General features: G+C 44.7%; 1 protein-coding gene and 1 long non-coding RNA gene across 7 annotated transcripts in view; one reads left to right on the forward strand and one right to left on the reverse strand.

Moving 5' to 3' along the window:
• Window positions 1-12,500, reverse strand: LOC136008835 (uncharacterized). Of its 2 annotated transcripts, none has more exons than XR_010610252.1 (3): window positions 12,230-12,500; window positions 7,795-7,897; window positions 1-7,677 (listed from the first exon to the last, which is right to left on the reverse strand). It is a non-coding gene; the product is annotated as an uncharacterized LOC136008835 (long non-coding RNA). The 2 variants fall into 2 exon arrangements; XR_010610251.1 differs by lacking the exon at window positions 12,230-12,500 and adding an exon at window positions 8,452-9,479.
• NDUFAF6 (NADH:ubiquinone oxidoreductase complex assembly factor 6) overlaps window positions 12,240-17,467 on the forward strand; it is an 18,705-nt gene continuing 13,477 nt past the window's right edge. For 2 of the 5 annotated variants that reach the window (XM_065668624.1, XM_065668625.1), the window contains exons 1-3: window positions 12,240-12,406; window positions 15,987-16,086; window positions 17,324-17,446. In XM_065668624.1, the coding sequence (XP_065524696.1) occupies window positions 12,270-12,406; window positions 15,987-16,086; window positions 17,324-17,446 (360 nt within the window). In that variant the 5' untranslated portion in view covers window positions 12,240-12,269. Of the gene's footprint in view, window positions 12,407-15,986; window positions 16,091-17,323; window positions 17,447-17,467 lie in introns of those variants that run through there. The other 3 variants (XM_065668626.1, XM_065668627.1, XR_010610250.1) reach the window with 2 other exon arrangements.

Consider the following 17,467-nt stretch of genomic DNA (forward strand, 5'->3'; position numbering starts at 1 on the left):
ACTGGCTCTGCGCAATAACGAATTAATGAGGTCCCAGTCTCTGCAAGATTTGTGCTAATGAAGCCTCCAGGCAAGAGGCAGATCCTGCCACATGCCCTTCCAGTCTGGGAAAGTTCACAACAAGGATCAGCTTCCCTGCATAACAATGTAACTCCCCAGATGACAGCAAAGATTTTAGTAAAACCTGCCAGCAAGATTGTCTTGTCCAGCTATTAAAGCAGGGGACCTGTAGTTCCAGATTTAGTTGTTAATCTGTTGTGTGGCTGTGGGCAGACTACATAACTCTGCCTAAGTTCCTCATAGGTAGGATGTGGTCAGGTAGTCAGGCACTCCACTGGGATGATGCAAGAGAGTTGTTTGTGCTTAACCCTTTTTACTATAGGCTATCTAAGAACTTTTCAAATAGCTGTAAGCTGTTGGAAAGGTGCTTGGATAAGGTGAAGCAGAGCTGCTCCCAGGGTATTCTTCCAGCTGATGGTTCAGCTGGTGCGAGGTCCAAAACAAAGTAAGTTAGTATGCTTCAGTTCCTAAACATGTACAACAAACCAGCACTTTCTCGGCTGTGAGTGACAGTGTGACAGAATGTGACAGCTTGATGGTGATGCCCTCAGTATCCAAGCACATGGTATCCCCCAGCGCTCAACCCCCACAGCTGATGTACTAAGAGCCATTTGCCTCACCTGGGCTAGTGCTCCAAAACACGCTACCTGGGGTATTTTAAAGATACATCTTTCATTCTGCTGTGGTGGAAGTGCTCACGTATTAGAAATGCTTTTCATAAAAAAATTCCTGGCAGAAGCAGGGCCTTAGAGTGTCTTCCAGGGGTTTTGGAAAAACATCATGACTGGTTGTGACAGAGTGAGGAATGTGTTGTGAGAAAACAGGCAGCTCAAGAGAAGAGCTAAATAAAAGACACTGAAGTTGAAAGAACTGTTTTTCTCTGTGCCTGAATTTTAGACACATTATCAGTGAAATGTCAGTGCCTGAATAATTAAGCTGTTGTAATGAGATGTAATTGCAGAGCTGCAAGGACAGTAAACATAACTGCACTATTACCAGGACAAGCTGAGCTTCCAATGGTGCAACAGGTCAAACAGCTACAATCATACCACTGTACCTGGAATAGGATAAGTGAAGGGGTCACATGCAGGCTGCACATGAACATACTGCACCTGGGCTCCAAAACTATAATTAGAACAAAGCTGAAGGTTTATAGATCCCAGGCACAAAACAGCATGATGAAACTTACAGAAATTTGGAAGTAGGATGAAATATAAGCTCAGTACTGAAGTGGGCAGTGTCACATTCGTTAACTACAGAGCTGGGATTGTTAGTGAAGAAAAAATAAGATCCTATTTAAGAATAGGAAATCCAAGATTTCATGTCTGGTCAATAATCCACTGCAAAAATACAGACTGAGGAGCAAATGAGTAGGGAGCAGCCCTGCAGAAATAATCTGGAGGTTGCATACTCCTTCAAAAAAAGCAAACTACATACTGAGAGGTTCAAATATAAATAGAGGCTATAAAATACATGAAGTAATTCTTCCACTTTTCTCAGTACTGGCAAAGCTCAGCAGGCCTGGCTTGGGGCGCCATGCTCCAGAGAGATAAAACACACATCAGGCTACAGAGGAGAGGAATGTGTATGATCCAAGCTCTAGAAAAACACAAGAAGATTGGAGAAATACAGGGTGCTCGCTCTAGTGAAGAGAAACCTGACAGAAATATGAGAGCAGTCTTCAAAAAGAAAGATATTGCAGATTAATAAGACATTCCATTGCAGCAGAAATAGACTTTGGTTAGACATTAGGAAAAACTTTCTAAAAATAAGGCTATTGCTGCATTAAGCCAGATTGCCTGGGGATTATAAATCTTTTTAAAAAGAGATCAGATAAAATTTAGTCAGGAATGACAGAGATAAAATTCATCCATCTGTGGAGAGTGGGATGGTACAGATGACTTCTTGAGATCCCTTTTCATCTGTGTATTCCATGATAATCCAGAAGCTGAGTGTTTGTTTTGTTTCAGACTTTCTTGTTTATTCATGCTGCTCACTTGCTTCTTCACCTTGGAAATGGTAATCCTTTTATTCAGTCCCAGTCAGCACCGACTTCAGGTTTTTCTTGTACTCTGTAGCAACACAGTGTGGCTGTTCAAGATGCAAAGAGATCAAGACAAAGTTTAAAATGGTATTAGTTAAAATAATAACTTTGAAGGGACAATCAGACCAGTCAAAATACTTATCATTGGCTTCAAATCAAAGAACTTCATGAGAACAAGTCCTAGGTTGTGAGTCTCGGGCAATTCGTGTGGTCCTTTTGACACTTCAAAGAGACCATGCTGTTTGGATGAAACGTGCAGGTTCACCGGGACAGGCAACACGGAGTGAGGAACAAATCCACTTGGATCTATTCAGCGAAGCAGCTATTCCCTCTTTGATGTGTCACCATTCCACCATGTTGCTGGTGCCCATCAACACTTGCATACATCTCCACATCACCAAGACCATGGACTGACTTGAAGTCTCTCTGACACAAAGGAGGTGGCACGTGGATTTAAAGTCTGCCCACACTGCCCTCACCGGATGACTGGGCCCTTCGGAAGGACAAGCCTGAGGCAACCTCAGCAATTTAGGCCTTCTCCTGCTCCTATGGATGGCTTTGGTGTTTTATTTCTTGCAGTGTTCCTATGGTGGTAGAATCAAAGCCTTGAACAGCTAAGTTTCCTGCCTAAGTCCTGGGAGATTTGGGCACCATTTGACTGTGTTTCAGTCTCCATGCAATTTTAGTTATTACTGAGAGAGATTTAGCTTGTCTTCAAATTATTTCAACTCCATTTCAGTGATCCTTGTTGCGACATGCTAAGCCACTTGGCTCCTGAGCAAGTGCCTTATAAAATGGATAAAGTGCTTCTACCTATTATGATTAATATTATTTTGCTAAATATGGAGGGCATTTTGGCTGCCCTCCCCCCAGGTTGCTACAGCAACACACATCTGTAAGGAGTCATTCTTCTAATTGTGTCAATTAAGCTTATAGAAGAGTATTTCAACTACCCAAACACTGTGAAAAGCGTGGTTTGAGGTCTGGCTGAAGATGATCCCCATGCTCCAAACCCTAACAAAATTATATGAAACTTCCTTCTGGTGTAGCTGCGTTAGTCATGGTGAGCAGGAAGCAGTGCAGTGGCTCTCTGAGCTGGGCTGGGCAGGCTTGCTTGCTTCCCTGATAGAAAGAAGCACAACAGGCAGCTTCTGAAATGCATCTCTGGAACAAAGGACTCAAAAAGTGAGCTTGCATTTTGCTTGCGATACATTATTTTATGATCAAGCAAAGGAAATTAGAATGCAAACCCAGTACATAATGATGCCAGATTAATGATTAATACTTTACACCTAAATGGTGCCAGATCAACGGCTAATGCTTTACAGCTATATATTGCTTTTCAAATAAAGCCAATCTGTGAAATACATATAGACATACAAGTCACAACAGTGAAAGTGCAGCAAATGTCTGATTGACACCTTTGACTGGAGTGATCTGAAAGCTGCAGGGCCATATGGAAGCTTTCCAGACAACAGCAGTGCCTTGCTCAAGTGAGAACACTATGCTACTTCCCACACAATAAAATTAAATGAAGTTTGTTCTAACTAGCTGCTTATTTTATTAGTTCTATCCTCCAATGGTGGTTTTGCAACCCGGATCATTATGTGTGAATAACAAACACTTTCTGAAACCTTGGTCTACTTGAGACCTCTGTCATTAAAATATTAGCAGAAGACACCAACTTGCTGTTACATGACATTACATCACCACACTTGCCATGTTCTGCCAGTGCTGTGACTCATCATGGGAGTTTGCTAGAGAGTGGCTACTGAAATGCCATCCAAGACGCAATAATTGCTGGCTGAAACCTCCTGAAACAAAGAAAATGGTATCTTTCAAGTAAGACAACTATGTTTAATTGCAGCCTGTGACGGTCATAAAATACCTGTCCAAACATAACAGTATGGTTGGTCAAGTATGTAACTCCATTCATCCAAAAGAAATTTAAGAGCTTCAAAAATCAACACGCTAACTCTTCCCAGATTCTCATCCTGTGTTGCAATGGAATTACACACTGGGCTGGAATATTACGTATTGTGTAGAATATGGAGTGACACTCTTTTCACACAATATTTTCAGATTATAGGGAAGTGTAAAAATGGCACCTTGAAGAAAAGTTTATCCTCACTTTGTTTTTAATGCAGTTACTGGGGGGCCATGAAGTAACTCCCAGTTGTGTGTGTGTATGAGATTGATCTTGAAATGTTTTTATGTTAAAAGATGATAATGGCTTATACAGGATAAAAAATGAGAAAAAAATTCCTGTGCTCACAGATACCACATCCCAATGCTAGCCACATTTAATAGCTTGCTAACTCTAGGCTAGCATAAGAATCACCACAGTCAGAGCAACTTATTTTGTCTTTGCATGAGGATGCCTAGCGATGGAGTCTTTGGTTTGGAAACAGACCATGACACTCAGTGTGTGAAATCTCAACACTGAAATGCACTGGCTTCCTTTTGTCAAAGAGGGGGTGGGGAGGAGGCGACATGGGGGAAGGAGGTGATCAGAGAAGTTCCCCAGCTCAGCATTTCCAGTGCAAGCATTGACCTACACTGACCTGCCTCCCAGGCTTCCAGGACTGAGGCTTTTCCATACTGATGCAGAAAGGATTACTTCCCCATGGTTTTTAGTCGTCAATCTTCCAACCTAAAGCTCTTTTCTCCTTAAGGTTCTCAGTAATTCTTGTTTCAGAGAATTGCCATAAATCACCTTTCTACATCAGCACTTTTTCCCTTTCTGTGCTCTCTAAGGGTGTTTTGTCATTGATTTCATCTGCCCTGCAACCCTTTTCACTATCTTAGCTGCATTTAATTAGCATGACCATTTATAATGCTCAGAGCTGAACTCTGGACTGTTGGTGGATTTGAAAACAGTTGGTTTTTAAAAGGTGTTTTAGAAATGCTTTGAGATCCCACATCACCAGAACGCTGTGGGGAAGTGAAAAGCAGGGCAAGAGGCATCTCATTTTTCCCAACAACTGCTGTACTTCACTAGTTATTATGGTTGGCTGATAAGGGGCACTTTTGGGGGGAAGAGTGTTTCTACCTAACACTGCAGATTTCAGTATCAAAATTCCTACGTGTGTTTGTGCCCTGAAGTCCTCTGCAGAGATCCTCCCAGTTCCTGCCTAAGTGTGTCCCCTCTCCTAGGCCCCCTGGATCTGAGAAATCACTCTGGCCAAGCAGAGCAGGGAGGGATTCTCTTCAGGGCGTAAGAACGCCGCCCATGAACCAACACAGATGCTAACTGCTGAACCATGTGAAGCTTCTCTGCCTGTGATGTCTCTGCTTTGCAGATTCCTCACATGCTCAGGGCCACAGGATGGCAAAAAACCAACCACCTGAAAATAAATTTGACATTATTCCAGGATACATGGATATTTTACTATCTCTCCACTTCCCTGAAGCACTTCATAAGTTACTTCAGTTTGGTGCCCACAACCAAAATGCCAGCTTCCTTGTTCCAGGTTTCTTTAGTACTTTCCATTTCTACTACATTGTACATGCTCTTCCCAAGAATACTAAAGTGCTTTCTGTTGACCCACTGAGGTCTGGTACTATTTACATTTTTCCCAGTCAAAGAATGACAGAACCAGTGGATTCTGTCAGAGCCTGGGAGCTGTCTCTGAAGACCATTGAGTCCACCCTCCTGCTCAAAGCAGAGCCAGCTAGAGCTATTCTCTACCCCACGCTTGGGATTCCTTTTGTCAGGTAAGGGGGAAACGTGCAAACATGAATGCTCGTGTGCATGGCTGATATAGCAGGATCCTGATATGAGATGGAGTAAACCAGTGTGACAGGGTGGAAGCACTCTGTGTGACCTCTGAGGAAATAAGGCCTGACTTTAAGAAGGGGACAGGGTTGCCTAGAGTAAAGACTAGGCAGAAAGCAGTTTGACTGGATACCCAGGTCTTGCTTGCTGATCTGAGAAGCTCTAAGTACCCAAGATTTTGTCAGAAAAATATTTAGACACCCTAGATCCTATTTCTGCCCATGGCTGTAGGTGCTATCATCTCAGTAGAGCCAGCTGTCACAGCATCCCTTGCACATCAGCATCCCTTATTCGCTGCAGGGACCAACCTTGGAAACTCTGTATCCTCTCAACAACCATTTTAAAATTAGTATAAAAAGAACAACTGCTGCAGTGTCTCAGGGGCCTGCACGGGTGTCTCTACACTGTATTCTGCAGTCCTTTCCCTACAAGTGTTCCCTGTGTTCTGTGCTGGTTGAACCCCTCACAACGGGTTTCAAAAAGAAACTTTTTTCAAGATGAAGCTTGTAAGGGTTTGGGCTGCAAAGGTGACTGCCTGTTCTGCTCTCACTGGGACTGCCTGGCACCTGCCGTGAGGGCTGGGATGAAGGAAGGAGAGAGGAGAAGAAGCTAGTTTCATACCATGAGCAGGGAAGGAGGCTGCCACTGGGAGACAGAGCAAAAATCAAGTGGAATGAATCCGTGTCTGTGTCCTTTCAGCTCTGTAACTTTTGGATGTGTTGCTGCCAGCCATTGGTTACAGGTGACTTTCCCAAAGCATTGTCTAATCCCTGGCGACTGGCAGACTGCCTGGCCTACAACACCCTAGGAGTGCCTGTTCTGCACAGAAGGTTTTCTCTGAGCCCTTTAACAAGCTGTCAGAAGGGCCTTGGGGGCAGTGAGGGTGCCTGGGATGCTGTAGCACTGCCAGCAGACCTGTAATGTTTTGCTCAGCTGCCTGGCAGCACGTTCAACCATGCAAGAGCCTGGAGCCTGGCTAAAGTTCCTGGACAGGTCACAGGTCAGGGTGAATTAACCATAATGAAGAGGGATCCCCTCAGGCCACCATTTTTTTTAAACAGCAGGAGAGAGCAGAAGTTCCTGGCTTGTGTCTGGTGGAATTTATCCAAGAGCCAGGAGAGGCTGCCATCTTGGACTCTGCAGGGTAACCAGTATGAATTATCCTCATTGACTGACAAGGCTTGGGCAGAGCAGGGTGCAGTATCCTTCCTAGTTTGTGCTCATACAGACCCCACATGGCAGGCAGCGAAAGGCACATGGGTCCTTCTGTCTCTTATGTTGGTGAAATGGCATTGAGCAAACTCCCTTACAGCTTGAGGTCTAGGACAGGCACTCACAGTGCCAAGTTCTACCCTTTACATTGCTCCAGCACACAAAAGCAGCAAGCAGCAGCATGCCTCCCAGGAAGCACAAGGCAGAAGATGAGTGGCAGAAAAGGGAGTGGTCTATACCCAGCACAGTGAGTGCTACCACTCTCATCCCCTCCATCTCAGGTAGCAAAGCTGGCAACAGGTCTGTGGATGTTTCCCCAGTGGGACAGGGCTGGTAACACCCCGTGTCCTCACCAGTACAGAGTAGTGATGTGTCCTGTGCACCCAAAAGGCCTTGAGATGTGAACACTAAAGAATGCAAGTCATGTAAAATGACTTGGTCTGGGGACCAAGAAGTGTCAGCCACTCTCAGATGTGACCACTGCAGACAGTGCATGTGTTGCCACAGGAACTCAGTGACAGGATTTCAGAAGCCAAGCTGCCAGCCTTGTGCTTTACTCAATAATGCTCCCTCCTGCAAGTTCCTAAAAAAAGAAAACAGGAAAATGTAGAGATCTCGGTAGAACATGATAAGGTTCTGGAACAAGTTGCTCTCTCCTACCTAGTGGTCTCTTCGCCAAAACGCCTGAGGGCTCTCTCACCTTGTGCTATCTGTTGCTGCTTCTTTCCAGACTTGTCAGGGATAAGTCCTAGTGATGCAGTTTCCCATTATTCACCTTCTCTCCTTCTGGGTGCTAGTCTGGTCTGCAGGGATCCAAGGAAAAAGATATAAGCAAGAGCAACATTCACAACAAATACACCTGTCTCCAACACAACATTTAGCTCTATTTTGGCTCTAGTAAAAAACATTCACTTGGTGGATTACATTGAAATCCTTGTTATATTTCCAGTTGACTTCACCCGCATGCCAAAACCCAGTTTGCACACCCCCAGCTTCCTCCCAAGAACTTCACAAGAATTTCAAACAAGAAAAGGTTGGCAACTTGTTGAAAGAGCACAAAGACCTTGTCCTTACTAGCCAGAGAAAAAGTGCTGGTACCTGTCCGTCAAGAACTTGTGGCTTTTCAGTTTGCATGTTTCTTGCTAACACTGTTTATCCAGGTAGCACAGATGAGGCGTATCATCTGGCAAGCTTACCCCTAAGCTTTTTACAACAAAGATGATAACAGTGCAAGATAAGGGGTACATACAACCAAGAGTTCATTATAAATGCATTTGCATCCAAAGCAGCAGCAGAAGGACTTAGCTCTATGTTATCTTAAAAGCATACACTTTCTGAATTCCACTCAAATACTCACTGTGTTTGCATCTGATGCTGTATGTGTGTCGCCCCAGGCAACAACATGGAACCAAACTGTTTGCGTGGGCCTGCACTTCTGTGCAAGGGCAGCCAGATAAGTCATCTCTTCTCATGACAGTATGAAGGTTTTAGGATGGCTCTTGAAAAACTACAAACAAAATTCTGAGGTAAATTCATTGTCCCTACAGAAAGTCGGATTTTCAAAGGAACTCCTTAGATTAAAAGTGAAGGCTTCTAATTCTGGAGTTCTTATTTTGACCTCGGAGTGGAAGCTGGACAGTTAGGATTTCTAAGGCCTTGAAAACTTAGTCCCAAGTTCTGCTTCTGCCTGTTCAAGTGTTCAAAGAATGTGGCATAGTTGTGGAGAAGCTCCCAGTCAGAGAGGGTCAGTAACCTACACCCAGTAGACAGATTAAGGTTAACTGGCATGATCTGAGTGCCAAAGCTATGCCCGTATTCTGAATTACTCTCTGTAGAAGTCCTATTTTAATCCACTTGCTAAAAAGAGATAAGAGACTATCCTAACGAAAGATAGGCATCAAGAGATATCATGCCATAGAAGCAGCATGACCTGAATACCTGCTGTTTCACTCGCGAGTTGCCAGTCTGAATCAGATGAAATGAAAAGTTGTTAATATCTGGCCTTTACGTGGTAGTGCAAGTAAAGTGTGTTGATAGACCACCCATTTCATGGGAGTAAAATCTGAATCACAGGTAAAACCACAGGAGGCTTGAGAATATCAGATGAGCAGCAATTCCTGTTGAGTGAAGTGGTTTATGCCCATGGTTGCCAAAGCTGCCAGTGGAGAAGGAAAAATTACTGTTTCCTTTTACATGGAAGGATGGTCACTCCAGCTCAGTCCTGCAGCACACAGCCAAGGAAGTATGCAGTGGTCCTCATCCTCCATGAACCACGGAGAACTTTGTTTCCTACTGCTGTCACAGCACCTTTTACAACCTTTGTGCTCGAAACTGGTGAGTAAAAGAGCACAATGGTAACAAGGCATAAACAAAAGTTTACCAGCTATTTATCTACAGACAAACCCACATAAAATAAACAAATGCATTAGCAACAAAGATGAAACCCCTTTACTGTAACATCATTTGGGAACTCTCCATCTACTTTGTAATTAAAGACCTAGCTGTTTAAACCATGGAAAATGGGAAAATGGGAGTTTTAAAGTGGCCCAGTGCTTGTTACCACATGCATTAATGTACTATTCTGTAGTTAGGGCTCAACTGCAGTTAAACATTTTTTCTTGGTGTACTCCTTTAAACAAAGATTACTGGTTGAATATTTTTAGTAGTCCAGGTAAAAATAACTGCATACGCCTGTTCACTGTGGCATGGAACTGGACAGGAAACACTATTGTTACTACACAGATTTTTCCTTAACTCTGATACTGGACTTAATCCAGGATTATTCAGAAGAGGAAAAGGAGAGAAAGGGATAATATATTCTTGCCTATGTGAGCGCAGAGGACAGACCTGTCGGATCACTGCTCATATTCCTGCTCTCATTGCTATAGACAAGGGATCCCAGTGCCAGTCCCCCAAATCCCAGTGAACACCTCGGCTTCTGGTCAGTGGATATTCCCAGGTGGGTCTCTCTCTCTCCCATTCTCTTCTGCATTGAGACTTTTTGGTACAAGCACATGAATATATGTAGTCCCCCAGAACTTCAGCCTCTGTTTGGCCATCATGGGGCAGCTGAGAGTCTCTTTTTCTCATTTATATGTTGGCAAATAATATCTGGATGTTATTTTAACAAGGATCAGCTATAACTGATCAGTGTTTCCTGGCACAAAATTTAAGTTGTTTTTTTTTTCCCCCAGAAATTCCAGGTTGGAGCAATAACTGAATTATCTCTACCTAAGCCAGCCATTGCTGTCACTGGCGTGGCTGCCCAAGGATTTCAGTTTCATCTGAGGAGTCAGAGGGACAAAATACTTTGGCAATTATACACATCAGAAAGATAGGCAACCATCTTTCAGCTTCTGAGAAAAACAGTGAACAAGGTGATGAAATGTGCTCTTTAACACAATGGAATCATTAAAAAAAAGTGTTTCTAGATGCTCCTTACTAAGCCTAGATTTTCATATACAGTGTTAAAAACTCACTAAAACATTAAGCTAAATCATTATTCCTACTGTGCTGGTAGCACAAAAGGCTAACTTACTAGAACACAGACTTGAAGAAGCTTTTCAATAACTATACATGACATGTGAAATATTTGTCTAACGAAAAAAACTGTAATGAGAACAGTAAAGGTACAGAACAACAAGAAACAAAGGTCAGCATACCAAGAAGAGGTCAGAATTATTGTTTTCTACATGACACCTAGTTTATTCTTTTCTTACTAAGGGTTTAAATCAGTTTAATAGCATTTTAGTTCATTCAGTGATTAACAAAAGTTAATATTTTATAAGATTTATTTATAATACCCTTGAGGTTTAGAGTCTGTTTATGTAACCCTTCTGCCAGGAACTGGCAGCCACTGAAAGAACTGGATTCGTTTATCTAGGGGTTCTCTCTGAAAACTTAAACAACAGCAGTTTCAGCCTCCACCCAAAGCTAAATGACCTCCTTTGGGTGCCCTGACAAAACATAAATCCTGCTCAAGGCATAGCAAGGGTTTGAAACAAGGTCCAAAGACAAAGAGAACTTTAGAGATGAGGGAAAGGGAATAAGAAAGGCTCAGGATAAATCCACAAGAGCCACTAATCAATAAAAACCCTAAAGCTCCAGTGAAATCCCTAACCCCCCTCTCCTCTTCATCTTTGTGACACAAAACAAAGGCTTGCTCTCATTTCCAAGCAGATGCCTTGTCACTTGAACGTCACAACCCACTCAAAACTCTCCCCACACTTAGTTTGCGGCTTGACTTTACAGCTAAGCTACTGAACCCGTGTGTTACCATCCACAAACCGGGAGGGACATCCTGTCCCCTCTTCAGCCCCTTGCTTGTGCTGATGCCCTGTGCTGGCGCTGATGCCCAGCTAACCACGCAGGGAACTAAATCAAGGCACCAAACTGGCATAAAACCAGCTCAGGAAACCCAAAAGTGAGCAGTGGATGGGTTTCTGCTGGTTCAACTCTCTCAAATCAACTTGCTGTACTATAAAATGAAGGTCAAAGCTGGTAGCAGGGAAGCAGATGGCAAAGCTGGGAACAGAAAGCCAGACCGCTGTTGCTTCTAAAAACTGGGTTGGGCTGGTGTAGTTTTGAGATGAAACTGCTCTTAAGCCCGGCGGCACTCTTGTATGAATGTTCTGCCCTACCCCCGTGAAGGCCAGCCTTTGAGGCAGCAGGGCCACTCTGTGGCTACCGGACTGACAGGACCATTGTGTCTAAGTGAACTCCTCCCAGGCCCTACAGCTGGCCTGTGCGGCCACCCAGCCAGCAGGAGGCAGCTGGGCCCTGCTGCAAGACATTTGCTGAGGACATGGCCCTAGGGTCAGCTTTGCGGAGCTGCTCTCCGCTCCCTCAAGCGGCAAACCAGCCCTGAGGCCTTCCCCAGTGCCACGGCCGCTCCTGCACACCTCATGTGCCCACAGCTGGCGATTTCTACAGCTCAACTGCCTCGGTTTCCCTGGGCACCCGGTTTAGAAGTGCCTGCTTTACCGGGGAGCGGAGGAATCCGCCTCGAACCGCCCGCCTCGGGAGCCCGATGGGGGAACGGAGGCGCCGAGCGCCCACCGGCCGCCATTTGCGGGACAACACACACCGCCCACCGCTCCCGGGGCCGCGCCCGCGCACTCTCGGGTGCCCCCTACCGGTGCCTCGCCCGCCGGGCGCTGACAGCGGCCGGGCAGCATGGCGGCGGCAGCCCTGGCGCGGAGCGGGCAGCGGCTGGCGCGGGCAGCGGGGCTTGTCGGCGGGCGGGCAGCGGCGGCGGGCTGGAGCCGGCCGGAGCCCGGCGGAGACGTGCAGTACTGCGCCGAGCTGGTGCGGTGAGTGCGGGGGGAGGCCGCAGGCGCGGGTCTTCCGCTCCGCGCAGGGGCCTTGCCTGCGCCTCTCCTGCGGAAAAGGTGCTGCGTGCCCCGGAACCTCTTCAGGGCTTTCCCCCGGCTGCCCTCGGGCACGCGAAAATAACCCCTGCGGTGCCCAGGTGCGCGGTGGGCCCGCTCCGGTACCTCGCCGCCTCCGTGGGGGGAGCAGCGGAGAGTAGGCAAATGCTGAAGCAGCATGGATGATGCAGCCTGCAAACGGCGGTCTCCTCCGCCACCTGCTTTCACGGAATAACCTTTCCATTTCGTTGTCTCGGCTTTTTGGAGAGAAAGATCACCAAAGTGGGTGTTTAAAAATAACGGGTGTTTTCAGACCGTGGCTGCCGGGCAGTAGCCGGGCTCCCAAAGTGCTCCTTGGAAGAGTGAGCCCAAGTGGAGGAAATCCTCTGGACAACTGGACAGACAGCTCATGTAGTTTCTCTGACCCGAGTGCAGGACAGGGAGAAGTCTGTGTTGTCAAAAGCATACATTTTTTGTCAGATCCAAAATGCTCCAAGAGAAGCCACAGTGCAGCTCAGACGCTTCCGAGGCCGGCAGTGTTACCTGCTTGGCTTTTGGGCTGCAAGCAACATACAAGGCCCTTCTGCTGCTTTCTAGTCCACAGGAGTTCAGAGGTAGAGAGTAAACAATTAAGTCTGTTTGTAAAGACCTGAGTAATTTCTGTTTAGATACAGTTGTTCTAGGTGGGCGACCAAAGCAGGCAGGAGGCCTCCAAGCATGGGACAGGATTATCTTCTCCAAGCTGATGCTTGTAACAGATACACAGATATGTGTGATCAGCAGTAGTGTTTGAAGTAGAAAACTAATGGAAGAAATGTGACAATCTCAAATTTCCTGTGCAGCACCAAGCAGCAGGCCTGTACTGATGCATCAGAATGCATAGCCAGGTTGCATTTGCCATGATGAAACTTGAGATTACAGCTTTGTTTTTGTTGTTACTCTAACCTGGGTTTGTTTACCTGTTACTGGGGAGATCAGAAGCTGCGTGTACAGTTAATATACAGGTAAAGTTAGCATATGCAGGTGGAATGTTTTCACAAACTGTGAGCAGAATAGTTAGGTTCCAAGGCACAGGAGCTGAGAATGGTTGAATTTGAACGTTGTTATTGTTATTTTTGTTAGATCAAAAAAGACTACTTATAAAATACACCTGCATTCAAAAATAATACTATGAAAGGTGGTTATGCTTTTGGCATCATTTAATTGAAGCTGCTATTCACAGTAGCTGATACATTGTGTGGGAATCAAATTATTAAAAGAGGAAGGACTTACCATTCAAGCACAAATAAAACGCTTGAGGCTATGCAAGCATCACTAACTCACCAGTCCTGAGTTTGAGTCCCCCACGTTAGGAGGAACAACTGAGTTACAATTTAATGATGTAGATTTGAGCAACTTTTTTTAGTATGCAAGGTGTCCTTTTTCTTTGGTTTTCCTTTTTCTGCTGAACAAAGCTTTTAAACGTAGCTTTAAGCTAGTAGGTTAAAAATAGGTTCCCCTGATAGGTAAGTTTTCTGTCTCTTGCTGTTTATGATGTCTGCTCTGGAAGACAAGTTTGTGGCATGATCGTACCATGGAGTTTATAACATGGAAGAAACCAATTACACTGGGAGTCCAGTAATGGTCATAGCCAACTTTTCTTCGATCTGTAGGTTTGTGTGTAAACTTGTGCTGACTTGAGGGGGAAACTGAAAAATACTTGGTACCAGACTTAAGGTCATTCAGTCCTTTCTTCATTTCTTACACAAAGAGATCTGGCGTGAACATGATCTGTGGTTATACCAATTCTATTTTGCAGGCTGAGGCTTTAATGGATTGTGACAGGACAAGGGGTAACGGGTTAAAACTTAAACAGGGGAAGTTTAGATTGGATATAAGGAGGAAATTCTTTCCTGTTAGGGTGATGAGACACTGGAATGGGTTGCCCAGGGGGGTTGTGAGTGCTCCATCCCTGGCAGTGTTCAAGGCCAGGTTGGATGAAGCCTTGGGTGGGATGGTTTAGTGTGAGGTGTCCCTGCCTATGGCAGGGGGGTTGGAACTAGATGATCTTGAGGTCCTTTCCAACCCTAACTATTCTGTGATTCTATGTCCAGGAGTGCAGTGTTGGCATTAAATTAATTTTTCTTTTTGCCTTTTTTTCTTAAGTATTTTTTGGCTACATTTGATTTTTAAGCTCAGAGTGATTGAAAACCAAAACAATGAACCAACATGCCAACACCATTACTAGAAGGAAGACAAATTTCTCTACTGTTCTGCTGTATTCTTTGTGTAATGTGTGCCTTTGTTTCCTTTCTGGAAGTAGAGGTGTTTTTGTGTTTGAACAACCCAGACAAAGTATATAACTGGGGCTTGGAAAATGTGGCAGTAAATGTTGCAGCTCTGCCCAGGGTGGGCAATACTGGGCATTACCACAGTCAGCCCTGAAAAACACCACTAGGTTTGAGTTGCTAATGCTTTTCAGAAAGTGTCTTGAGGGAGGTTTGATGCATCTGTTCTTTAATGAAGGTGACCTTTACAGCCTGCTAAAATTCACAAATGTTATGTTCTTGTTGATGCATCTGTATGTGCATCAAGCTCTAAAAGAAGTTTCACAACTGTTGTGAAAACTCTAAAGCATTTGCTGATTGTCAGCTGCTGCATATTGTAGGGGTAAGAACTTCTGTTAAATCTCAAATGCTTTTTGTTTGATGCTAAAAGTAGCAACCCTGATAACCTGTGGTTTTAGTTAGGCCTTGCTATTTTAAGCTCACATTCAAGAGAAATACAAGTACATGCGAGAACAGCAGACTTCATGAAAACAAGTAAATGTCTTTTACGTGGCACCTGCTTCTGCACCCTCGAAGTGAAACTTGGAGTTGCTGGTCTTGTTCTAATGATGAATCAGGTTACAGGCTTATCAGAGTACACCAAAATGTTGTTAAAAACTAGCAGTTCAGCTTTCCAGAGGTGACCAAGTGTCTTTGTTAGCTATGGTTATGATGATTTCACAATTTATGAGCTGTGCACTGGGATTGTTTTTAATTTAATGTCACACCCAAGTGGCCAAGCAAAGCTATATCACTCTCTACTGGCAACAATTTACCTGTGGTGAATCTGGCAAGACCTAGAGTTCTTATGCTTCGAATATAGTTACCAATATAGAAAACCTTACTGGTTAAGCAGATGCTCTTCTACCAAGCTCCAAAGCACAATCTTAAGGAAATGTGGTTTCATGCTTGGAACAGAAGTCTGGGAGTTGGACAATCTGGATTCTATTTGCAGATGTGCTGTAGCCTCGTTCCATGCCTTTAGCCACATAACTTGAGATCTGGATTTGAGAGATGCACTAGGAGTTCAGGCAGCATCCCCTCACTCTTAGAGTTTGTCTTATTTTAAAATAAGCTTAAAAGCTGCCACTTTTGCAAAGTCAGAGTTTTGAACTGTAACGTTTTTGCTACTACTTTAGGAGTTCAGTGCCAAGCCACAGCACACCCGATTTACATAGAGCTATAAATAATCCATGTATTTTTTCATCCTTTCACAGAAAGCGTGACTATGAAGGGTTTCTGTGTTCTCTGCTGTTGCCTGCGGAATCTCGAACCTCTGCTTTTGCCTTGAGAGCCTTCAATGTGGAACTGGCCCAGGCAGGTATTAAAATACATTTGTGAACTCTGGAAGTCTAAAATAACAGTTTCAATAGTGCAATACAAGCCTCTAGTTTTGAATGGCCCGTGGAAGGTAGCCAGTCTCCCACAGTTTATTTTGCTTATGTACATGGTTTTGCGGACTTTCCTCTTCATTGTGCATTTTAAAATTGAATGATAACAAACAGGCTGTGGTCCTTGATGCTGTTACGTGATTTCATCTATGTCCTGGCTTCAAGTGCAGTGACTGAATCAATTAAGTGCAGCTAAATCTTACCTGTTGAAGGTCTGTAAAAAAAGTTGGATGATATAATCAGTTGGCAAAAGCCAGGTGATGCAAAGGCTGTGGGGAGGGATGTTTGTCATTAGGGAGTTGTGGGAGGGAAGTGGCTGCAGTCTTTCCCCTTTGCTAGGTGGCCAGAAACTGCCAGTACAACCAGGAAAGTTGGTAATGCTTGCCAGAAAGGAGTGGTCCAAGAAATGTGCTGAACAAACAAAACCCCTGAACGACTTCTGCAGGCTGTGCTGGCAACAAATCGCGCTGCCCGCCCTCACTGCTTTTATCACTGCTTCTTTTCCTTTTGGGAAAGCAGCTAAGGTGAGGGTCACACAGGGCTTAGTCTCCATGGGTTTCAAAGTCAGGCAGAGTGAAGACTTTTTTGTATGCTTTATGAGGAAAAAATAGGGCCACAAGCATCATCAGAAGTCTGGAGCATCTCTCTTATAAGAGATTGCAGGAGCCAGGCCTGTTTAGAGAAGACTGAAAGGGGATCTCATTAATGCATATAAATATCTCAAAGGTGGGTGCCAAAAAGATGGTGCCAGACTCCTCTCAGTGGTGCCCAGTGACAGGATGAGGAGCAATGGCTGTAAATTAAAACACAAAAGGTTTTGCCTCAACATGAGGAAGAACTTCTCTATGTTGAGGGTGGCAGAGCACTGGAACAGGCTACCCAGGGAGGTTGTGGAGTCTCCCTCTCTGGAGACATTCAGAGCCCTCCTGGAAGCATTCCTGTGTAACCTGCTCTGGGTAACCCTGCCTTGGCAGGGGATTGGACTGGGTGATCTCCAGAAGTCCCTTCCAGCCCTAATGATTCTGTGATTCTGTGGATAACTGTGAATTCAGAAATGATCACTTTCCCTACTGAGTTCGGCTATGTCCTGTGTCTGTCTTTTTGTGTAAGTAGACCAAGTGCCTTAAAGACACTGAATTTCACTCCAGATGTATCCTTTCCAGATCAAAGACTCCATAACTCAGAAGACTACAGGTCTGATGCGAATGCAGTTCTGGAGGGATGCTGTGGAAGGCATATACTGTGATAACCCGCCACATCAGCCGATTGCTACAGAACTGTGGAGGGTAAAATACACTTTTATTGCC

Source organism: Lathamus discolor, chromosome 2 (genome assembly GCF_037157495.1).
Source record: "Lathamus discolor isolate bLatDis1 chromosome 2, bLatDis1.hap1, whole genome shotgun sequence".
NCBI classification, from domain to species: domain Eukaryota; kingdom Metazoa; phylum Chordata; class Aves; order Psittaciformes; family Psittacidae; genus Lathamus; species Lathamus discolor.